Source organism: Manihot esculenta, chromosome 3 (genome assembly GCF_001659605.2).
Source record: "Manihot esculenta cultivar AM560-2 chromosome 3, M.esculenta_v8, whole genome shotgun sequence".
Lineage (NCBI taxonomy): Eukaryota > Viridiplantae > Streptophyta > Magnoliopsida > Malpighiales > Euphorbiaceae > Manihot > Manihot esculenta.
In genome coordinates, this window is record NC_035163.2 from 31,868,872 (window position 1) to 31,893,302 (window position 24,431).

General features: G+C 35.3%; 4 protein-coding genes across 4 annotated transcripts; 1 reads left to right on the top strand and 3 right to left on the bottom strand.

Moving 5' to 3' along the window:
• Nucleotides 1–4,603: 4,603 nt before the first annotated feature.
• Nucleotides 4,604–6,003, top strand: LOC110612029 (glucan endo-1,3-beta-glucosidase, basic vacuolar isoform). Its single transcript, XM_021752664.2, has 2 exons — nt 4,604–4,764; nt 4,872–6,003. The coding sequence occupies exons 1-2, from the start codon at nt 4,638–4,640 to the stop codon at nt 5,891–5,893; spliced, it is 1,149 nt and encodes a 382-aa protein (XP_021608356.1). The 5' UTR covers nt 4,604–4,637; the 3' UTR covers nt 5,894–6,003.
• LOC110612030 (probable bifunctional TENA-E protein) lies at nt 5,977–7,974 on the bottom strand. Its single transcript, XM_021752665.2, has 3 exons — nt 7,639–7,974; nt 7,156–7,373; nt 5,977–6,451 (listed from the first exon to the last, which is right to left on the bottom strand). The coding sequence occupies exons 1-3, from the start codon at nt 7,792–7,794 to the stop codon at nt 6,136–6,138; spliced, it is 690 nt and encodes a 229-aa protein (XP_021608357.1). The 5' UTR covers nt 7,795–7,974; the 3' UTR covers nt 5,977–6,135.
• Nucleotides 7,975–8,154: 180 nt separating this feature from the next.
• On the bottom strand, nt 8,155–23,890 carry LOC110611455 (pentatricopeptide repeat-containing protein At4g18840). The gene is made up of 3 exons (XM_021751818.2): nt 23,764–23,890; nt 23,403–23,543; nt 8,155–10,528 (listed from the first exon to the last, which is right to left on the bottom strand). Exon 3 carries the CDS (start codon nt 10,489–10,491, stop codon nt 8,743–8,745), a length of 1,749 nt encoding a protein of 582 aa, XP_021607510.1. The 5' UTR covers nt 10,492–10,528; nt 23,403–23,543; nt 23,764–23,890; the 3' UTR covers nt 8,155–8,742.
• LOC110611456 (DELLA protein RGL1) lies at nt 10,755–12,226 on the bottom strand. Its single transcript, XM_021751820.2, has one exon. The coding sequence runs from the start codon at nt 12,110–12,112 to the stop codon at nt 10,814–10,816; it is 1,299 nt and encodes a 432-aa protein (XP_021607512.1). The 5' UTR covers nt 12,113–12,226; the 3' UTR covers nt 10,755–10,813.
• Nucleotides 23,891–24,431: the final 541 nt, after the last annotated feature.

A 24,431-nucleotide genomic window follows, 5' to 3' on the forward strand; every position in this document is an offset into this window, starting at 1 on the left:
TTCTTCGGAATCACTTGACTCATCCCATGTTGCTTTGAAGGCCTTCTTCTTGAACTTCTTGATAGGCTTCTTCAACTTGGGACAATCCACTTTGTAGTGACCCGGCTTATTACATTCATAGCAAATGACTACTTCCTTTTTGCTTGATTCACCCTTTTCCTTTCTAAAATTCTTCCTTGGGATGAACCTTTTATTTTGGAGAAGCAACTTCCTTATTCTCCTAGTTACCAAAGCCAATTCTTCCTCACTTATTTCTTCTTCTTCCTCACTAGTATCTTCGGAGGCTACCCTTAGAGCAATGTTCTTTTTCATCTTGCTAGGTTCCTCCACTTGCTCTCTCTTTAGAGTCATCTCATAGTCAATGAGATTCCCCAAGAGTTCATCCAATTGCACTTTGGTTAAGTCTTTGGCATCCTTTAAGGAAGTTACCTTTGGTAGCCATTCTTTAGGTAGACATCTAAGGATTTTCTTCACCAACTCTTCATTTGTGAATGCCTTCCCAAGAGATTTCATCCCTCCAATGATCTCAATGAACCTATCATACATTTGGCTAATAGTTTCATCGGATTTCATATTGAACAACTCATATTGATAGATGAGGGATTCCATCTTGTTTTCCTTGACTTGATTGGTACCTTCATGAGTGACAACCAAAGCATCCCAAATTTCCTTAGCGGTGGACTTCATGCATACTTTGTTGTACTCACTTCTACTAAGAGCACAAAACAAGATGTGAATGGCTTTGTCATTGAGGGCTACCCTTCTCTTCTCTAGCTCACTCCATTCACTCTTAGGTTTTTGCTCTTGGTTTCCATCAATAAATCTTGTGGGAAAGAAAGGCCCATTCTCTACAATGTCCCACAAATCAACTCCTTCCGATTTAAGGAAATAATACATTCTATTTTTCCAATATAGAAAGTCATTTCCATCAAAGAAAGGTGGTCTCACAACCGATTGACCTTCTTGAGAATTGAGGGCTGCCATTTGATCTTTACTCCAAGATGATTATATCTTCAAGAAAGGGAGACTTAGCTCTGATACCACTTGTTGTCCCTTGAGGCAACCCAAGAGGGGGGGGGGTAAATTGGGTTTATAAAAATTTAATGGCAAAGACAAGAAATTAGAAGAGAATAGGGAAGAGAAAAATCAACACAAAGATTTATAGAGGTTCAGCTATCCAAGCCTACGTCCTCTCCTCAAGCTCCACTTGAGAGTTCAACTCCACTATCAAATCTTCTTTGGGTGAAGATCAAAACCCTTACAATCTTAGAGCAAGCCTTTGCTCTTTACAAATCTCTTTTTTCACTCAAGAGCAATTCTTTGCTCAATGCCACACTCACAACAACAGAATCTCTCAATCAACCTTTACTCACTCAGAAAAGCCAATCAATTACAACTCAAAACAAGCTTTCAAGAAATCAATGCTTTGGCTCAAGGTTTTGAGAGAGAGAGAATGAAAAAAGCTGTAATCTCAATAAATGTTTGCTTAGATGGTTGTTGTAACCTCACAACAACAAAAACAAGTTGTATTTATAGTTCATTCATAAATATGGCCGTTGGGGGTGCATTAAATGCAAATAGAGCCGTTTATGTTCAGAAATAACCGTTATACCGTGCCCAGAAAAACTCAGGTTCGGCGGCCTAAGCTTAGAGTTCGGCGGCCGAACCATTTGGGGCGAAGAAACTATTCCTTTAAAACTGAACTTTCGGCGGCCTAAACTCAATGTTCGGCGGCCGAACATGGTGGACTTTCGTTTCTGTTCCTCACTTTCGGAAGCTAAACTTTAGGCTTCGGAGGCAGACCCAAAACACACTTTCGGCGGCCGAAGGTTAAATGTTCGGCGGCCGAAGGTGTGGGACTTTCGTCTCTGTCCCTCACTTTCGGAAGCCGAAGGTTACACTTAGGGGGCTGGTTGAAAACCCACTTTCGGCGGCCGAAAGTCAATGTTCGGAGGCTGAACATAGGGGACTTTCGTTTCTGTCCCTGACTTTCGGAAGCCGAAAGATGACTTTAGGGAGGCAAAAAATAATTATTTAAATCTTTGAAAAATCATAACTTAGGCTGTAAAAATCCTTTTTTCAAACCGTTTGAACTTTTGCAACCTATATTTTTAGATCTTTCATTTTGATGAAAAATAATTTCAAAATCACTTCTTTTGGAAAATTTCATTTTGGTCCCTGAAAGTCAAGTACTTCAAAAAGTGGCCATATCTAAAAGAACTTTTAGAAATGAAAGAACCCTTGAGCCATCACAATTAATTACTTGAAATTCACAATGAATAGAATTTAACAAGGCATAAACAAAAATAATTTCTTATCCCTTTCTTGTGGTATGCTTCCATAATTGGCACTTTTCACTTTTGTGATTGAAGCAATTTCATTTATTTCAATAGGGAACCTGCAAGCTCAATACAAATACCTTTGAAGATAATTAGTAGCACACCAATTGTTTATTAATCATCAAAACAATAATTAGGACATTTAGGTCCAACATATATATTACAAAATAAAATTGATATATTATAATTAAAATATCACATATTCCTTAAACATATATATAACTTCAACTTTCTTTGAGTAATAAAATTATTATTAATGATTAACATGTTATTAAGTAATAAAAATGATCAATTCATATAAAGTAACAAACATGATTAAAACGCTATTTTCTTTTTTGAATTGACCATTATTATCTATTATAATTAGTATAGGATAATATAAAAATCTAATTTAATTCATTTTTTATTAATTTATTTTTATTTAAAATTAAAAATTTTATTTTCTTTCGCTTATAAAATTTTCATTTAAAAATAAAATAAAATCATACATAAATTTCAAATTCTTTCTTACAAAATGAATTATATTAAACAAAGAGATAAGAGAAACTAAACACTAAAATATATACCTTCAACATTTAAGTTCATCATTACAAATTGGTTTTGTTTTTAAAATTATTATTTAATTTACATTTAAAAGTTAAGAAGTAATCTATATACTTCAAATTAATTAAATTAAACTAAAATTATAAATCTAAATAAATAAATAAATTAGTTAAAAATAAATTTTATATTTAATTTAAAATTTATTTATGAGATATACTTATAACATATGCATGCATAGCATTTCCTTAATATTATATGGTACTTGATCATGTGCACATTTATAACGTGGCTCAATTTGATGGATTGACCATTAATCCATGGTTGACTCTACTGGGTCCCACGAAAAAATAAAAGCTATGGTGAGAGTTTAAGGGAAGAGAGAGGAGAAAATGAGTTCAAGAGATATAAAAATAAAAGCTGTGGTGAGAGTTTAAAGGAAGAGAGGAGAAAATGAGTTCAAGAGATATTTATATCTCGACTCCTTACTTTAAATCTTATCAAATTGGATGGTGGCCTAATACCTTAGGCAGCTGGCAGATAGAGTCGTTGAGCTCATACTCTTTGATAGACATATCAAGTTGTTGAGTCATACGCATTTCAGAGAAGACTAGAGATTGACTATCGAATGAAAATTTATTGTCTTGTTCTGATTTTACCATGTTGTATTTGATCTGTATAATTTTCGTTGGAATCGATAGTTTTTATATTTATTTCTAGTGTGTAGAACGAATATTGAAAATTTGGATATTGAATAAGTTAAGAATGCTAATGGCCAAATTTTTGAACTCTATAATTCAGGCTTTTTATTGGCCGGTCAACTCAAATAAAAATATTAGTTTGTTCCTTTCAAATCACGTGTACACATGTCATGATTTCAATAGTTTCTTTTAAACTACATATACATTTTTTATAATCTTAACAGTTCTTATTTTTTCTTTTTTATGTTATTAGTACTCTATAACAAAGAGTCTCTTAACAGTTCTTATGTTTTCTTTTTTATGTTAAGTACTCTATAATAAAGAGTGTCTTAACGAACGTTTTTGTTTGGCAAAAACAAATGCTTATCCCTTATCTATCTTTCAAGTGGATTCCTAGGAGAAGAAAAATGACTTTCAAGTCATTAAAGATAGAGATGTTTATCTGTCCGACGATGTTTTCAAATATAATCAATTATAAAGAAATCTTAAATTTATAAAATCTTAATTGGTCTAATCAACTTACCATTATATTTAAATACATATTTTGTAACTGTTAGAAAAATAAAATTGTATATATTTATTCATTATACTTAATGCATATTTTACTTATATTATTTTATCATTTAATAATTTTATTTTATATAAAAAATATATTTTTCATCAATTCATTAAGATTTTATAAATTAATTAATGTAGTTTTAAAATAAACTATTTAATTACTTCACGTCACTTACTACTATCAATTTTGCAAAAGTCATAGTAATAACTTTTCCATGAAAAAAGTGGCCTCTGATATTTTAAAAAATAGAAAAATAAAATGGTAAATAAATAAGGATAATTTAGAAAATTATATTTAAAATTTTATAAATAGTAATAATTATTAAAAAAATTGAAATCCCAAAAACATATTCATCCAAAGACTAGTGTTAATCATCAGGATTGGTAAACGTGCATGGAGAGACAAGAAACTCAGTTTTAAACCAAACGAATAAAAAATTAAAAAAAAAAAAAAACTTCATGAACAGTAAGCTAAAGAGTCTTTATATAAAGCATCCATATGGTAGTAATATGCATGCTCCAAATTAAGCTACTTTCTCCCTTCATAATGCCTATCTTCTCTTCATCTTCAAGAACTACTGCCATGCTTCTTCTGATTCTCTTTATAGCAAGCCTTGCTATAACAGGTCTCTCTCTCTCTCTCTCTCTCTCCCTCTCATGTTAAATTTGATCTTCGTTTTTATTTTCTTATTGTAAAAGGTTTCAACTAATATGCCCTCCTTTTGAAATTCAGATGCCCAGATAGGTGCTTGCTATGGCATGCTAGGCAACAACCTTCCACCTGCTTCAGAAGTCATATCTCTCTATAAGAGATCTAACATCAGGAGAATGAGACTTTATGATCCAAATCGTGCAGCATTGGAAGCCCTTAGAGGCTCAAACATTGAACTCATTCTAGGTGTTCCAAACCCAGATCTCCAAAACCTTGCCAACCCTTCCAATGCAAACTCATGGGTTCAAAGAAATGTTCGAGAATTCTGGCCAAGTGTCAGGTTCAAATATATAGCAGTTGGCAATGAAATTAGTCCTGTGAATGGAGGCACAGCTTGGATGGCTCAATATGTTCTGCCTGCCATGAGAAATATATATGAAGCTATACGATCAGCTGGTCTTCAGGATCAAATCAAGGTCTCTACTGCAATTGACATGACCCTGGTAGGAAATTCTTATCCTCCTTCTGCAGGTGCTTTTAGGGGTGATGTTAGATCATACTTGGACCCAATTATTGGATTCCTGAATTCTGTCAGATCACCTTTACTTGCTAATATTTACCCTTACTTTAGTTATGCTAATAACCCAAGGGATATTTCTCTTGCCTATGCTTTGTTCACTTCACCATCAGTAGTTGTATGGGATGGTCAGCGAGGTTATAGGAACCTTTTTGATGCACTGCTAGATGCATTGTACTCTTCTCTTGAGAGGGCTGGTGGCGGTTCTGTGGCGGTGGTGGTGTCGGAAAGTGGCTGGCCCTCTGCCGGAGGGTTTGCAGCCACATATGATAATGCGCGTACTTATCTCTCCAATTTGATCAACCATGTTAAAGGAGGTACTCCTAAGAGGCCTGGCAGAGCTACAGAGACTTACATATTTGCAATGTTTGATGAAAATCAAAAGCAACCGGAGCTTGAGAAACACTTTGGACTTTTCTATCCTAACAAACAGCCAAAATATAATATCCCTTTTGGTGCAGAAAGGAAATGGGATATTTCTGCTGAATATAATGCAACAGTTCTTATGCTTAAGAGTGATGTATAAGATACTATGCGTATTTGTGTGTGGAAAGATGTAATTAAATAAGAGAAACTTTCTCAATGTTGTTATGAATATTATCAATGAAATTTAGCAAAACAAATTCTAAGGGATTATATAGACTAGTAATTGTATCAGTTCTTTACAGGAGGAACTTATATTGTGCACAGAAACCTTGAAACTGCCTTGAACTATACTGTACTGGTGCATTAGTAATCTCATTTTGTCCAATTTTGGAGCCAACTCTTTCAGACACCCCCACGACTCATATTCCAAAACTCAATTTCGTGTTCAAGGACACGAAGGAAAGTTACTTCAGCTTCTGTAAGCACGTCACTTGAAGCCTTCTCAAGGTATCTATTGGCAATCTCCTGGAGCGAACGACAATATTCACCAAAATCGTCATTGCCCCATCTTTGGCAAGTGTCCTGTAATTCTGGTGGAGTCTTGCTGCCATCTTCCAAGCAGTGTGCAAAGCTCTCCTGGTATACAGTTTCAATGGCCCAAAAGGTTGTAATGGCCACGGCATAATCAACATCTGGTGACATCAAATTCTCGAGAAATCTGCAACAAACCATATGCATCTTTTCTAAGACTAAAGAATGAAAGAACACAATATAAGAAGAATACTTTATGTGAATAGTTTGGCTTACCATCGATGAAGTATGCACAGCTATTTATACTCACATACAAGTGGTTGTAATATACAATAGGTAACTACTACGCTATAGTGATTTACTTGAGCTGAATGATATACACAGGATAAAATACAAGATAGCTATGCATAAGGATAGGATAATCCTTATCAGCAATATATATTGCACTTAACCAGGAAATTAACCAAGAGGTTATGGACTACTGTGATTAGAAACAAAACTTCATGCACAGCCATCAGGAATCAAGATCAGAAATGTTTCAAACCCTGAAATTGAATGGCACGGCCCTTTAACTGCTCAATATTTTCTTCATTATCATTTGTCCACCGAGAAAGGGTCGAGATTTCAAATTTATGACTGTTGCCTCAAAGACTGGCCCAACCCCCATTTGTTATTGAACCTCTTGAACCACTCCATATACAAATCAGGATGATCAAAATTGATGGAAAAACATGAATAGAAACATAAAGCATAACCAGGAAAAAAGAACTCCAAATTTAAGAGAACATATAAAATAGTATCATGACATGGAAATCCCAAAGCAAAGTTACAGAGGAGAATTTTCACAAAACAAGAATCCAAAGATAATATTAGCTGAAGCATAGATGGTACCTGCAGTAATTCTGGTTTGCCTTATGGACAACAGTATTAGAAAGGGGAACATCCCACTTGGAGGCCTCTGACTTGAACCAGGCAATCTCATCATTTAGAGAAGCCAAACCACCTAGTATAACTTCCATGTCATTACTATCATCTGATTCCTTAGAAGCTTTAATCAATACACTTGCCACAAAAGGCACAAACTCTCTAACAAATACATAATCCTGTCCCTGCAAGATGTTGGGAGAATCATTTAGTGAGTACAACCCTTTTATTCTGACAGTGAATTATGGTTGTCTTGGACAGACCCCACCATGATCATCTGTCAGACAGCATTAATTTTGATTCTACAGTTAACCCTAAAGAGTAAGCCCTATAAAATCTGGCGTCAAAATTCAGTACTAGCTAAATGCAATTAATTCAAGCAATTATGGGATTTACAAAGAATAATAAAACAAAGGAGAATGATTGAGATTAAGATTAAGAACACAGTACCAGCCATCTTTTGAAAGAGGAAAGATCGACTGACCCATCTCGAATGCTGAGGATAAAGGGGTGTCTGGTAGCTCCTGTGAATAGCAGACTGTGTTTCTTTGCCCACATCTCGATTATCCCACTCTTCTCACCTTTTTCTTTTGTTTTTCCCTCCATTTCATGTTCTGTTCGGTCTCTTTCTTCACCACCTTTTGGCTTGATAATCCTCCTAGTTGGATAAATGGAGTTCGCTTGTTTGCTTCAGTTCCCCACTTAGAGGCAAGAGCAGACATGTAATGTCCAAGTGTTTATACTTGGCTTGTTTGTCCTTGCCCACCGCTTCGCTGAACGCCGATGCCGCTAATGGCACTCTGTGGAATGGGCTATTCTCGGGCTAAGGTCTTTAGTAGACCCATTAAGTCTATCAATATTGACTAGTCAATTTTATTTTATTCCTAAAACCATATTAATTGCTTAATCTATCTTAGTTAATAAATTAATTCATTTATTTTTATTTCACTAATAAATTCATCTCTAGTTTTTTCTACAAATCAAAAAGGCTAAAGATATAAAATATTAATAAATATAATTACAACTTTATTCTTATGCACCAAAATTCTAGGATTTGCATAATTATATTTAATATTAAAAATAAAAAGCTTCAGACCATAAATATTATATTGTACTGCGAATATCTAAATGAATATTAAATAATGAGCAGAAACACAGCAATGATGTATTAAAAAGTTTAAGCAGTCATATACAAGCTTAGAGGCTCTATTGTGCTTCTCTCTTCAAGCTCCAACTATACAAGGTATGCAGAATTATGCACCACTTTTGTTGCGCTTCTATCTTCCTGAAGCTCTTTACATATCTTCTGTCTCTCCTTTCTGATACTGAGCTAAACTGTCATGAACTTCCTCTCACCACATTCTTCCGGTTACAAGGTTGCCATGCCTCAAATACTCATTGGCTAGCAGCGAGATTTTCTCAGGGAAGAATTTCATTTAACCTCAAAATCTAGTAACAACATATGAGCCTGAAAATGTGACTTATATTGGTATGATCACTGGCATCTAACTTCTTTGCATCCGCTTGTGTTTACCAAGTGCTTTGTTTCATAGCTCAAAGGTCATCATAACAGTTCATGGATTCTTTCGCATGGTTAGTCATTATATTCAACAATTCGTAGATCTCTCGACTTCTGGGGTGAGAAGAGTCTCTAGCAACGAATTCATGGACTACACCATTCAGCTCAATCATGCTGCATCCAGGCATTTTTGTCAAACCTTTCACTTTCATCTCTCTCCTCAACTCTCCAACAATTTCCCATCTATTAACCGTTGCATATATATTCGAAAGAAGGACATAATTCATGTGATTTAGGGGCTCCAACTTGATCAAAATTCTCCCAACTTGGTCTGCCATCTTAACATTTCCATGCAGCTTACAAGCACCAAGGAGGGCTCTCCATACAGTTCCATCAGCTTGCAAAGGCATAGTTTTAACTAACCGAAATGCCTCGTATAACAAACCTGCACGACCCAATAGATCGACAAGGCATCCATAGTGCTCCATTTTAGGTTGCAGTTTATGATCTTCGATCAGTTGATTAAAGAGAGACAATCCAACACTAACAAGACCTGAATGATTACATGCTGCTAAAATGCAGATGTATGTGATTTCATTAGGTTCTATTCCATACTTTATCATTTTGTCAAACAGCTCAACAGCTTCCTCTCCAAATGAATGCATTGCCAGTCCTCCTAACATTGAGTTCCACACAAATACTTTCTTATCTTCTGTTTCCTTGAAAACTTTCCTAGCCAAGTCTATTCGTCCACACTTGCTGTACATGTCAATCAACGCCGTTGATAAATGGGCATCAGCTTTAACACCACTTTTATCAAGGTATGTGTGGAGCCAACGGCCTTGATCCAAAGCTCCCAACTTGGCACAAGCAGAGAGCAAAGTTGTTATAGTGATCTCATCCATTTCAACTTCGGCCATTTGCATCTCTTTGAAAATATCCAGAGCCCTACCATAATTTCCCATTTTTAAGTAACCATTAATTAACGCAGTCCAAGAAACCAAGTTCCTTTCTGGCATCTCATTGAATAAATAAGAAGCTTCACTCAACAAACCAGCATTTACATAGCCGACAAGCATTATAGTCCACGACACCACATCTCTTTGAGGCATTTCATCAAAAACTCTTCGTGCCTGACCCAAATTACTTGATTTTACGTACCCATCAATCAAACAATTCCAAGAAACAATATCTGGATTCTCAATTCTGTCAAACAAGCGATGAATCACAGTTCCTATCTCTCCAATCTTCATATAAAAATCCATCAAGGAATTCCAAGAATGGGGCCCAAACTTAACAGCGCATTTTATCATCTGGGCATGTGCTTGCTTGCCTTCGGAAACAGCATTAAACTTGGAGCAAGCAGAAAACACAAAAGTAAAAGTGAAATCATCAGGGCGAGCAGAATCCTCACACACCATTTCTGAATAAACAACAAATGCTTCTCTCGGATTACCACAATTCACGTAGGCCCTTATCATGGTATTATACATGAATGAGTTTCTTGGGATATCAACGGTATCAAACAGTTTCTGAGCATAATCAAGAGTACCCAGATTATCAAAGGAGGCAAATGATAAAAGAAGACGGCCAAAGGCATGTTTTTCTCTGATAAGGGAGGTCTTGACGAGAAGGGTATGCACTTGTTTTAGCTCTTCTACCTTTTTACAGAGTTGAAGCAGTGAAATGGCAGGATCAGGTCTCCTTAACTCAGATTTTGGTCGAGGGTTATGTGCCATTTTGTTTGGTGTCGACAAAATATAGGGAGCGCAAGATATGCTCATGTCTATCTAGCTAGCTTTTCTTCGCTGGAAAACGAGACTGCAAGCCAGTTAAGTTGGTTAGACCAGAGTAACGTAGCTTTTCATTTTAGCCTTTTCCTCTATTCAATTCAAATAATAAATAATATTAAATGGCTAATTTAAAGAAAATAGAGAATTATGTTTATCAAATACTTGAAATTAATAAGTAAAATTTAATTCAACTACATATATATTTTTATTTTATACAATCAAATTGTCAATTCTTTCTGATGCATATGCAGGTTCAGAGCCTCAAACTGTTGGTCTAAAATTGAAGAACAGAATTAGATGTTCATCTCCTCTTTCACCGTCTTCGGTGGAACTTCCAAGCAGAAACTGAAAAATGTGAAGTTCCCTTCCAGCCACAAATAAGGCATTTGCCATTTCTGACAAGTAAGCAAGATTTCCCAGAAGCAAAATTCTGTAGCATCAATTCTGCCTGCTCAAAACATGATCTGCTAACTTCTATTTCCACCAATCCAAGCCTGGTAAAATAAGCCCTCCATTCATCAATCTTCATGTGATGGTAAATCTTCTCCTCATATTTAACTGCAACAATATTCTTGATTTCCTGTCCTAAAAATGCTTCTGCTGCAATCCTGCTTTCACTCTGATCAATACAATCCTGAATACAATCAAAACATGAACTATAGAACTGTAGTGCTTCAACAAACTGGTCTATGAATATTGTTGAACTGTGATTTGCTTCTAATTCAATCATCACCAGCACACATGGATTTAAGTTTCTTAGTACTCTTACTAGAGATGATAAGCAACCTGGCTGTGCTTTTATGTTTCTTACTATACAGGGGGCGAAAATTGCAATTTCTTCATCATTACTTAATTCGAACATATCTTCTTTGAGATCCTTGATGTTTACAAATGTAACAGTTTGGAAGAAGAATGGTAGCTTTAAGGTTTCAGCAAAACAGGCTAACCTTTTACCAGTGTCTTCAAAATTCTGTCTTAATGCAGTTACTCCAACAGCAGTTATTTTTAGAAGCTCAACTGGGCAATCCTGACGATTTGCAAGAGCTTGCATCAATACTGTGCAGTTCCCTCCAGTTCCAATTGATAAGTTGATTAAATGTACTTTTCTGGCTGAGGGTAAATTATCTATAACAGCTTGCACTCCGGCAAACTTGGTTAGTTGAACACAAGGAAGCTTTAAGCTGCACGAAATAAGCGCAGGATCAAAACGCACTGTTGTTTGTGATGGATGCAATAGCATTCTTTCTTTACTCTCTGATCCATTTAAAGGGACAATCCCGATTCGTCGTGAAATTCTCTCTTGTAGAGCTTTGGTGAAATAGTGGATTACCCTTTGAACTGAACTTCCTGTTCTAGAAGACAAGAAAGCACACAAGTTGAGGAATTTACTTGCAGCATCAAATTGTTGATTACTCACCTTGTGAGCAGAAGCTAGAAGTAGAAGTGCCAGTTCCACATCTTTGATCTCTTCACCAGAAAGATCAAAAAGAGAGGCATCAAAGAAATGGTGAATTGTGGAGAGGTCAATGTAATGTTGAGTATAAATATGGATGAACCTTTCTCTTGATATCCTCATGACTTCTTCAGTTGACAGCCTATGAACACCAGCCATTATCCAACTTACCAATGAAAAATTTTATAGAATTCAGTGGAAACTATGATACCCAGAAAGCCAGTTATTTTCCTCTCAAGCATTTATCTCTCTCACTCTCTCTAATATGTATGTATGGATGAATGGATGTTCTGATGGACAATAATCCAACCAGAAAAGAATAAGGAGTTGCCCTTGAAGTAACCGATGTCATGTGCATCTCTATGATGGCATGCATGAGTACTTAGTGAACAATACCTTTTAGCTTATGTTCTTGTTTTGACGAAAAGAACAAGAACTGATACAAGTTATTAAAGGTCAATCTATTAAAAATATGGAAGTTACTAAGAGAATCAACCGGCAAATCAAGAGAACAAGCAAACTAACAGAAGTTTACTCCAACAAAGAACAGGAGACCATCTATATGACTCGGAAATCCCATGGTTTTGTCCAAATCATGCTTGTTACTAAATAATACAAATAAAAAACAAGTCAAATGATCATTTTTCTTATGCCCACTGAAAACCAACAATTAGAATAGATAAGACTAACATTGAGATTGTTTGGGGAACACATTAATCTATTAATAGAGGAGGTTCGTTTCTGGTTCTGAGTGTGAAAACTGAAAAATTGTAGTTTTTTCTATTATGTTGGGGAGCTAAAATTGGCAAGACATTGGTCTGATGTTTGGACACCAATTTGCAGAAGGAAAAAAATTCCTGGGCCTAATATAGATGGAAGGATGCTCATTTTTCTTCTGGGATCCCACAACGTCGTTTTGGGATTGCATTTTGTATTTCAAGAGCATGATCCTGCCATGGTGGGAATTGTAGAGGAGAAAGAATGCTGAACCTTGGATCGTCATAATAGAACAATATGTAATCTGAATATGATTCTTGCTTCCGTTGTTGCTGATAATTAGAGAAAATGTATCCTTCCTTTAATGATTCCCTGCGGGAGAGTCCATAGTTGTTATCCTCTGCATGTATTGTATGTCCATTCCTTCCTAGCTCTTCCCTTCCATACTCTCGAACGAATTACTTAATGGAACTCTCCTTCCTAGTTCTTCCCTTCCATGCTCTCGAATGAATTACTTAATGGAACTCAACAAGTGACTTCTTGGAAGAAACTGTTGGGAATTGGAGTAAGAATAGATAACTAAATACTGAAATTAATACCTACAATTGAAAACAAATATCTAAAACTAATAGCAAACCGAGAAAAAATAGAGCAATTCAGAACTTCTCTAACTCTCTCATTTTCCATGCTGAGAGACGATAATTCATTGATTATTGTTAACAATTGCAGCAATGGAGAGCAAGGGAAGAAGATGAAAAAATTGAGGAAGAAGACTTCTCTATTGATTTGGTATTCTCTTACTGGAGAAGTTACAAAAAAAGGAAGCTTTTATAGAAAGCTTTTACAAGTCAAAAGTGTCCATCTTAGCATCTAACCTTTCTAACATTAAAAAAACATAATCCCATCAAATCTGGAATTCTGATTTCAGAAACAGAGTTTCTGATACAGCAGGTATAGCAGAAACTAGAGTGCAATAACCAAAGGATAAAACTTAACAAAAATACAAAATATTTCTAACTAGTTTCCAACTACAATCTCAACTAGACTAACACTCCTCCTTAAGATTGTTTTTGGAAACACCAAGCAAGGATTTCATGAACTCAAGTTTTGCTCTTGGTAATGCTTTTGTAAAAATATCAGCCTGCTGCAAATTTGAAGTGCAATGGACCAGCTTGATTTCTCCATTCTTCTCAGCTTCTCTCAAAGCATGAAACTTCACATTAATGTGTTTGGTCCTACCATGCTGAACTGGATTTTCAGCTATGGAAATAGCTGATTTGTTGTCCACAAAAATAGTTGTAGGTTCCTCTTTAGGTTGTTGCAAATCAAATAAAATTTTTCTTAACCAAATGGCTTGATTGGCAGTAGATGCAGCTGCAACATACTCTGCTTCTGCTGTGGATTGAGCAACAATGTCTTGTTTCCTTGAATTCCAAGTGAAAGCTCCAGACCCAAAGGAAAAAACATAACCAGAGGTGCTTTTATAATCATCTAAGCAACCAGCCCAATCACTATCTGAATAGCCAATCAAAGTAGCATCCTCAACATTGGTATAATAAATACCATAGTTTGCAGTACCTTTCAAATACCTGAGGACCCTTTTAGCAACACCAAAATGCTTCTGACTTGGAGATTGCATGAATCTAGATAAAAGACTAGCTGAAAACATCAAATCAGGCCTTGTAGCAGTCAAATACAACAAGCTGCCAATTAAACTTCTGAAAGTAGAACCTTCTACTTTTGGTTCCCCATCATCTTTATGAAGCTTCTCATTCAGCACCAACGGAGTTGCAACTGATTTGCAATTCTCCATACTGAATTTCTTCAACATATCAAGGGCATATTTGTGCTGAGAGATGAATATTCCACTTTCAGATTGGTGGACTTCAATGCCAAGAAAATACTTCATCAAACCAAGATCTGACATTTCAAATTCATGCATAACCCTTTCTTTGAATCTTTGAATTTCCTCTAAGTTGTCTCCTGTTACCAATAAATCATCAACATACAAAGAAACAATAAGCAAACTCTTGCCTTTGGTGTGCTTCACATATAAAGTGGCCTCATTAGGACTTCTTTGAAAGCCTTGATCAAGTAAATGAGAATCCATTATGCTGTACCAAGCTCTTGGAGCTTGTTTTAACCCATACAAGGCTTTATTAAGCTTATAGACATGATCTTTACAACCAGCAATTTCAAATCCTTCAGGCTGTTCAACAAAGATTTCTTCCTCCAAGTTGCCATTGAGGAATGCAGACTTGATATCCAAGTGAAAAATCTTCCATTTGTTTTGAGCAGCAAGTGCAATCAGTAATCTCACAGTATCATGCCTTGCAACAGGAGCAAATGTGTCTCCATAGTCAATACCAGGGACTTGAGCATATCCCTTAACAACTAGTCTTGCTTTGTACTTGAACACACTTCCATCAGGATTTAATTTAACTCTGTATACCCATTTAACTCCAATGACCCTCCTATTCTGAGGTCTAGGGGTAAGAATCCAAGTTTCATTCTTGTTAATCATCCCAATCTCCTCCTGCATTGCAGCTATCCATGCATCATTGCTTGAGGCTTCAACATAGTTTGAAGGTTCTGAAATAGCCAGGTTACAATTCTCATAAATCTCAGCAAGAGATTTGGTTCTTAGTGGAGGTGAATCAACATCAGAATCTGTATCGAAATTAGAATCTGATCCTGGAACTGTAGGAACGGTTCTAGTTTTCTGCTGATCTGAACAACAATACTCAACTTGATTTGTTTTCCAATTCCAATAAGCATCTTCATCAATCTTCACATCCCTACACACAACCACCTTCTTGGCTTCAACTTTGTACACTCTATAACCCTTCGATTGAGCTGCATAACCCAAAAAGATACCAATTTCTGCCTTATCATCAAGCTTGCCTCTCTTTACTGCAGGAACATGGATGTAACAAGCTGAACCAAACACTTTCACGTGTTTTGCTGATGGTTTTGAACCAAACCAAGCCTCCACAGGTGTCATTCCTTGCACTGACCTTGTAGGAAGCCTGTTGAGAAGATATACAGCTGTATGTACAGCTTCTGCCCAGAAATTCTTTGGTAATTTCTTCTCAATCATCATGCATCTAGCCATCTCCATTACGGTTCTATTCTTCCTCTCTGAGACACCATTTTGTTAAGGAGAATAACTAACTGAAAATTGATGCTTGATTCTCAAATCTTCACAGAATTTGTTAAACTCACCAGAAGTATACTCAGTACCATTATCTGATCTCAAAGTTTTTAATTTGCAGCTACTTTGCCTTTCAACAAGAGCTTTAAATTTCTTAAATACTGAAAAAACTTGAGATTTGTTGGTGAGAAAATAAACCCAAGTCATCCTTGTTAAATCATCAATAAAGAGGATGAAATACAAGTTGTTACTCATGGAAGCTGTCCTCATTGGTCCACATACATCAGTATGAACCAATTCCAGCTTTTCCTTAGCCCTCCATGTTGCATTATCGGGAAAAGATTGTCTATGAGACTTGCCAAATTGGCAATTTCCACACACACTACCATCAAGAAAAATTTCAGGCATATCTCTAACCATTTCTTTACTTTGCATGTATTTGAGAGAATTCAAATTATAGTGGCCAAATCTTTTATGCCACAAATCAGATTCAGCATTTCTAGCAATATATGAGCTGTGTTGTTGAACTGAATTCCAATTTAAAGGAAAACTATTACCCACCATATTAACTTTAACAATTTCAGCACCATGAGAGTCAAAAATGGAGCACACATTGTCTTTGAATGACAAGGAATAACCCTTCTTCATCATTTGAGCAACACTAAGCAAGTTTTGATCTAAACTAGGAATGAAAAGAACATCAGGAACTAGTTTGATACCTTGATTAGTCTGAATATATACTGAACCCTTGCCTTGAGACTCCACAATTTCTCCATTTCCAAGCTTTACTTTGACCCTCACTGATTTATCAATAGAAGAGAACAAGCTTTCATCTCTTGCCATGTGACAAGTGCAACCACTATCCACAAGCCAAGTGTGTCTGCAACTGGTATTTGAGGAGTGTGTAACAGCAAAAATATGATCATCACATTGAGCTTGATCATCATGGTAATTAAGTTGTTGTGCAGGTTGCTGGTTATGATTCTTGTTTTGCCTATATTGCTTGAGTCTGCAATTTTTATCAACATGACCCAGCTTCTTGCAATAACCACATTGTGGTGGCTTAACTCCACTTTTTTGCCAGCAATCTTTCTCAAGATGGTTGGTTTTGTTGCAAGTAGGACAAGGTGGGAAATTTGCTCTTCTACCTCCCTTCCTTCTATTTGCATGTTGCTTGCCCTTGTTAAAAGAATTACTTGCAGCTTTCTTTACTTCTTCAACTGGCTTGCCCTTTTGCTTCACAAGAAAAGCTTCCTCTGAGGACTCCTCCATTCTGAATGTCCTCCTTTGCTCAAGAGCTTGTAGAGCATTAACCAACTCTGAAAGAGAAATGGTACTCAAGTTTTTAGAATCTTCCAAAGAAGAGATCTTTGGCTCAAATCTCTCGGGTAGGCTTACAAGAACTTTCTCCACAACTCTTTTATCACTCAGCTCCTCTCCTAAAAGTCTAATTTTGTTGACAACAGAGAGTAATCTATCAGAATACTCCTTGAGAGATTCAGAATCCTTCATTTTAAGGACTTCAAACTCTCTTCTCAAATTTAGAATCTGCATGCTTCTAGTTTTGTCACTTCCTTGAAACTCTTCCTTCAGCTTATCCCAAGCTTCTTTTGCTGATTCACAAGCCATGATTCTTGTGAAAATAACATCAGAAACAGCAGAATGAAGACAAGAGAGTGCCTTGAACTTCTTTGCACACTCTTCACTATGTTGCTTCATTTGAGCAACTGTAGCATTGTCTCTCAAAGGAGGTGGGTCTCTACCCGTTTCCACAACTTCCCATAGATCATAGGCCTTCAAATAAGCCTTCATCTTCACTGACCAGATGGGATAGTTTTCACTTGAGAAAACAGGTGGTGGAGGAGCTGAATAGCTACTTGAAGCCATATTTTCACTCACAAGTATTTAAGGGTTTTTTGAGGAAGGTTTCCTTGCTAGTTTTCTCTCTTTTACAGGTCACACAAAGACCATAAAATGCTCTGATACCACTGTTAACAATTGCAGCAATGGAGAGCAAGGGAAGAAGATGAAAAAATTGAGGAAGAAGACTTCTCTATTGATCTGGTATTCTCTTACTGGAGAAGTTACAAAAAAAGGAAGCTTTTATAGAAAGCTTTTACAAGTCAAAAGTGTCCATTAGCATCTAACCTTTCTAACATTAAAAAAATATAATCCCATCAAATCTGGAATTCTGATTTCAGAAACAGAGTTTCTGATACAGCAGGTATAGCAGAAACTAGAGTGCAATAACCAAAGGATAAAACTTAACAAAAATACAAAATATTTCTAACTAGTTTCCAACTACAATCTCAACTAGACTAACAATTATATAGCCAAAATAAGACTGATTACACAAATTACAAGAGAGATTAGCAACTCTTACAAGTAAGGTAAGAAAGTATGATTAAGGTATGGTGAGCTGTACTATAATAAGCTAACTAACCTTTATATTATTATATCTACGATGAAAAGTAAACTTTAAACAAAACATTAAGTAAGACTTAAACAACCTAAGTATTTAAAAAAGGCCTCATCAGTCAACACTCCTTGGTACTCCAAGTTTCTTAGTTCTTCAAACTTATTTTTGGATAATGTCTTTGTAAGGATATCAGCAAGTTGTTCATCAGACTTGTAATACAACAGCTTGATCTTTGAATTCTTCTATGCTTCTTTTATTAAATAAAATTTTACCTTGATGTGCTTAGTTCTCCCATGCTGAACATGATTATTTTGCAATGGCAATGGCTGATTTTTTTTATCACACCATATAATAGTAGGCTCACATTGCTCAATTCCTAAATCCTTTAGTAGCTTCCTAAGCCAAATTTGATTTGTAGCACCAGCAGCTGAAATATATTTAGTTTCAGCAGTAGATTGAGCAACTACCTCTTGCTTCCTTGAATTCCAAGAGAAAATATCTGAACCAAGGAAAAAAAAACATAATCCGTAGTGCTCTTTGAATTATCAACACTTCCAATCCAATCACTGTTCACATAACCTTCAAGCTTGACAGTTTTTTCTCTTTGAAACCACAAGCCAATTTCAAAAATACCCTTCAAGTATCTCAGCACCATCTTACCTTTAGCAAAATGTAATTGACTAGGAGAATGCAAATATAGATAATAAGCTTGTTGAATACATTAAATCAAGTCTGAAAGTAATCAAATATAGTAAACTAACTACTAACTAAACTTCTATACAGTGAAGTAAGTAATCAAATATAGCAAACTACCAACCAAACTTCTATATAGTGAAGCATCTGCTGGTTTAGCTCCATCATCCTTGGTAAGTTTCTTATTCCCAACAAGAGGAACATCCACAGACTTGCAATCATCCAAATTAAACTTTTTCAACATTTCAAGAGCATTTTCCTTTGAGACACAAATATACCATCAGCATTTTGCTCAATTTTCGGCCCAAGAAAATAGTTCATAATTCCCAAATCTGACATTTCAAATTCAGATTGCATTCTTAGTTTAAAATCATCCAATAACTGAGAATTTTCATCAGTTATTAACATATCATCAACATAAAGTGACACAATCAACTAAGATTCATCTCCAACATTGTTCACATACAATGTTGGCTCATTTTCACTTCTCTTGAATCCATTTTGGATCAGATGTGAGTCAATCCTTGCATACCAAGCCCTTGGAGCTTGTTTCAAACTATAACGAGCCTTCTTAATCTTGTTTCAGACTATAACTAGCCCTCTACTTCAAATCTTTTAGGTTGTTTCACATAAATCTCCTCATTTAGCCAACCATTCAAGCATGTAGATTTGACATCCAAGTGAAACACTTGCCATCCATTTTGGGCTGCTAAAGACAACAACAATCTGATAGTGTCATGCCTAGCAACTAAAGCAAAAGTATCTCCATAATCTACCCCTGGTTACTGAGCATAACCCTTCACAATAAGCCTAACTTTGTACTTGAAGATAGAGCCATTAGAATTTACTTTAATTCTGTAAACTCACTTCACACTAATTGCACTTTTGCTCTTTGGTTTGGAAGCTAATTCCCAGGTTCCATTCTTCTCAATTGCTGCAATTTCTTCTTTCATGGCATGCTGCCATTCTTTAGCTTGAGAAGCTTCTTCATAACAGCTTGGTTCTGCCACAGCCACATTACATCTTTCATAAATTTTAGAGAGACTTAAATTTAGGAGTATGTGCTTCATTATTAAAATTAGACTCCTTTTTAAATTCTGAATCAGAATTAGACTCGTTTTTAGATTCTGAATCAGAATTAGATTCTTTTCCAGATTCTAAATCTCCACTACTAGAGCTTCTAAAAATAACTTTTGGCTGCAAAGAGTTTGTTGCTCTAACAATATGCTCTTTCTCAAAGTCTCAGTAGGCTCGGCTCTTCATCAAACTTCACATCTCTACCAATAACCATTTTCTTGGTTTTTACATTGTAGATCTTATAGCCTTTTGATGAAATTGTATAACCTAGAAAAATACCCAATCAACTTTATCATCCAGCTTCATCCTCTTGACATTAGAAACAAGCATGTAGTAAATTGACCTAAAGACCTTCAATTGGCTTGCAGAAGGCTTTGACCCAAACCATGCTTCAGCTGGAGTTTTTCCTTCCACTGCTCTAAATGGAAGTCTATTCAACAAATACACAGCTGTGTAAATAACTTCAACCCAAAACATCTTTGGTAGCTCTTTCCCTTTCAACATACATTTGGTCATCTTAATAACTGTTTTGTTCTTCTTCTCAGAAACTCTATTCCATTGAGTTGAATAAGGGACCAAAAGTTTATGTTGAATATCAGCATCTTCACAGAATTTATCAAATTCCTTTGAGGTATACTCTTTATCATTATCAGACCTTAAAATTTTAAGAATACAACCACTCTGCTTTTTAACTAAAACTTTGAATATCTTTAAATACATTGAAAACTTGACTCTTGCTGCTTAGGAAATACATCTAAATCATTCTAGTCAAGTCATCTATAAATAAAATAAGATACTTGTTTTGACTTAAGGATGGCACACTCATAGGTCCACACATATCAGTATATACAATCTCCAAGTTTTTAGTAGCCCTCTTAACTTGATCCTTAGGAAATGAGTATTTATGCAATCTACTAAATTGACAACTAGAACACATCCCATCATAAATAGAAGCAGCAGGCATATCTGTAATCATATCATGAGATTGCATAAACTTCAAAGAATTCAAGTTATAATGCCCATATCTTTTATGCTACAACCAAGACTCATCTACAACAACTTTACTGATAAATTCAGCATCATTAGATGACATTAGAGGAAAGTTATTACCAATCATTCTAACCTCTATAACTTCAGAATTATTTGAGTAATAAATATGACATGAAGAGTCTTTGAGAGACAAGGAATATCATTTTTTTGTATCATTTGAGCAACACTCAATAAATTCTAATCTAGATTAGGAATGTAGAGAATATTAGAAATATACTTGGTACCTTTCTTTGTTTGCATAACAACAGTACCCTTGCCAATAGCCTAAACTACCTCTCCATTTTTCATCTTCATAATAGCTTTTATTGATATGTTCATGGAGACAAACAAGCTTTTATCGAGCGATGTGACTTATACAACTACTATAAATGAATCAAGTGAGATTATCAACAACTCTACATGACTGAGAAGCCATGAACGGATGATCTTCCTAGTGCTTAGGTTGATCATCAATGAAATTAGCTTGCTGACCCTGCTGCTGGCCCTGTCTAATTCTACAATCTTTAGAAATATGACCATATTTCTTGCAGTAATGGCATTGCACAGGCTTTACACCATTTTTCTACCAGCAATCCTTCTCCAAGTGATTTATTTTTCTATAGGTTGGATAAGATGAAAATTTAGCCTTTTTTGCAGCACTACTTCCACTTTCAAGTTGTCCCAACTTTCCTTTCTGTATTGCAACAAATGCATCCTCAGGAGCATCTTCTTATCTAAACAATTTCATTTGCTCAGTAGCTTGCAAAGAATTTATGAGTTCAGGTAGGGTGATCTTGCTCGTATCTTTAGAGTCCTCCAAAGATGAAATTTTAGACTCAAATCTCTTATACAGGCTCACAAGAACCTTATCCATAACTCTTTTATTTGATAAATCTTCACCTAACAACCTGATTTTGTTGACCACAACTATCAATCTATCTGTGTATTCCTAATTGAAACAGTCCGGCCCAAACTGACCCAAATAACTTTTAGACCTTACTTTTCACATAGCCCAAAATGGTTAACCCAAATTATTTAGTAGTTTCGTGCTAGCTATTATATGGCCCAAAATGGTTAACCCAAATTATTTAGTAGTTTTGCGCTAACTATTATATACAATTCGGAATTGTCGTATTCCGCCGATGTGGGACGTCTCCTACATTCAAGCAAACAGCTGGATGTTACACTCTCCCTGCTAAATTTGCGACGTCCTCGTTGCAACTGAATTGAATACAATTGCTAAACCAGGACCAGACCCTCGGGTATTGTGGTTCGCTAGTATCTCAGGCGGCTCCATCTCGTCTCACACGGGTAGTACAATTTTTCTAACCTAGGGTGGCTCTGATACCAATTGAAACAGTTCGGTCCAAACTAGTCCAAAATGGTTAAGTTATTTAGTAGTTTTATGCTAGTTATTATATATAATTCGGAATTGCCGTATTCCACCGATGTGGGACGTCTCCACATCCAAGCAAGCAGCTGGATGTTACACTCTAAGTTTTAAATTCTTTCATTTTTAGAACCTCAAACTCCCTTCTCAAGTTGAGAACAATAATGTACCTCGAGCTTTCACTTCCTTAGAACTCCTCCTTGAGTCTGTCTCAAGCTTTTTTTGCATATTCACAAGCTATAATTCTTATGACAATCACATTAGAGACAGAGGCATGAAGATCTGACAGAGCCTTGAATCCCTTAGCACACTCTTCACTATGAGCCGTAATTTGAGCAACAGTAGGATTATCTCTAAAGGGAGTTGGCTCACTATCAGTTTCAGTCACCTCTAACAAATCAAAAGCTTTGAGATAAGCTTTCATCTTCATAGTCCAGATCGCGTAACCTACTCCAGAAAATACAGGTGCTGAAGGAGCAGAATACCCACTAGAAGCCATCACTTTCCACTCTAATTTTAAGGTTTTTTAGTGAAGGAGATTCTCACTTGTTTTCTCTCTTTTACATGCCCTTAAAGGACATAAGGAGTTCTGATACTATTATTGGAAGTTGGAATAGATAATAGATAACTAAATATTAAAATTAGATATCTAGAATTGAAAATAAATATTTAAAACCAATAGCAAACTGAAAAAAAACAGAACAACTCAAAACTTTTCTAATTCTCTCATTTTCCTCGCTGAGAGATGATGATTCATTGATTATATAATCAAAATAAGGCTGATTACATAGGTTATAAGAAAAAGTAACAACTCTTACAAGTAAAATAAAATAGTTAAGATATGGTACATTGTTCTGTAATCATCAGCTAACTAATTTTTACATTATTACATTTATAATAAAAAATAAATTTTTAATAAAATATTAACTAAAATTTAAGCAATCTAGTATCGTCAATCAACAGAAATTACCTGCCGAAATTCTATTCCAGAGTCCACAAATTGACATGTTGTATTTGTCTCCACTTTCCTCAAAGAACAGCAGTTCATTGTCCCCTGACCCGCCCGCATCCATTAGCCAACTCTAAAATGCCGCTGCTGCTCCGGTATGTACTAATCAAAACGATGCTGATTACATAGATTTTTCGAAAGTAACAACTTTTACAAGTAAAATAAAATAGTTAAGATATGATACATTATTCATTCTGTAATCAGCTAACTAATTTTTACATTATTACATTTACAATAAAAAATAAAATTTTAATAAAACATTAACTAAAATTTAAGCAACCTAAATATTTAAAAAAAAGTCTCATCAATCAACAGAAATTACCTGCCGAATTTCTATTCCAGAGTCCACAAATTGACATGTTGTATTTGTCTCCACTTTCCTCAAAGAACAGCAGTTCATTGTCCCCTGACCCGCCCACATCCATTAGCCAACTCTAAAATGCCGCTGCTGCTCCGGTATGTACTGCATTTCAGTGCCAAGCTTAGTGCATAAAACCTTTGTCAAACAATTTCCAAGTACCCAACAAAAAATTCGCTTTATAATTCATAAAAATTTTAATTTGATTTATTTTTTCTATTAATTCTTCAATTTAAAATAAAAAAAAAAAACAATTTTTTAACTTAGAAAAATTATTTTAAAAATTTAAAAAATCCTTTACTTGTGAAATTAATATTTCAAACAAATAACCTTTTTTATATTTTTTCAAAAAGATTGAAAATTTTTTTTAACTCTTAATCTGTTTATTTTTAAAGAATTTCAACTACAATTATTCAATCCTACATCAGATTAAACTTTGAGAATACAAACATTAAATAATTAATTTCACTAAATTATAAAAATAACATATTGTTTTTCCTTTTCATTTTTTATACTTTTGAGAAACAAACTGATTGAAAAGATTTGAAAACGAAGGGCAAGAGAGCCAACACAGCAAGTCATAAACCAAGGTCAGCTTAAATCTGATACGAGGGTTGCATTACCCTACTAGA

Excerpts from the sequence above, each read along its gene's own strand:
- LOC110611456 (XM_021751820.2), bottom strand. The coding sequence starts at position 12,112 with ATGGCTGGTGTTCATAGGCTGTCAACTGAAGAAGTCATGAGGATATCA.
- LOC110611455 (XM_021751818.2), bottom strand. The coding sequence starts at position 10,491 with ATGAGCATATCTTGCGCTCCCTATATTTTGTCGACACCAAACAAAATG.
- LOC110612029 (XM_021752664.2), top strand. The coding sequence starts at position 4,638 with ATGGTAGTAATATGCATGCTCCAAATTAAGCTACTTTCTCCCTTCATA. Across the intron at positions 4,765-4,871 it reads AGCAAGCCTTGCTATAACAG|ATGCCCAGATAGGTGCTTGC; the intron begins GTCTCTCTCTCT and ends TTTGAAATTCAG.
- LOC110612030 (XM_021752665.2), bottom strand. The coding sequence starts at position 7,794 with ATGGAGGGAAAAACAAAAGAAAAAGGTGAGAAGAGTGGGATAATCGAG. Across the intron at positions 7,374-7,638 it reads CCTCTTTCAAAAGATGGCTG|GGACAGGATTATGTATTTGT; the intron begins GTACTGTGTTCT and ends AACATCTTGCAG. Across the intron at positions 6,452-7,155 it reads GCAAACCAGAATTACTGCAG|ATTTCTCGAGAATTTGATGT; the intron begins GTACCATCTATG and ends GGTTTGTTGCAG.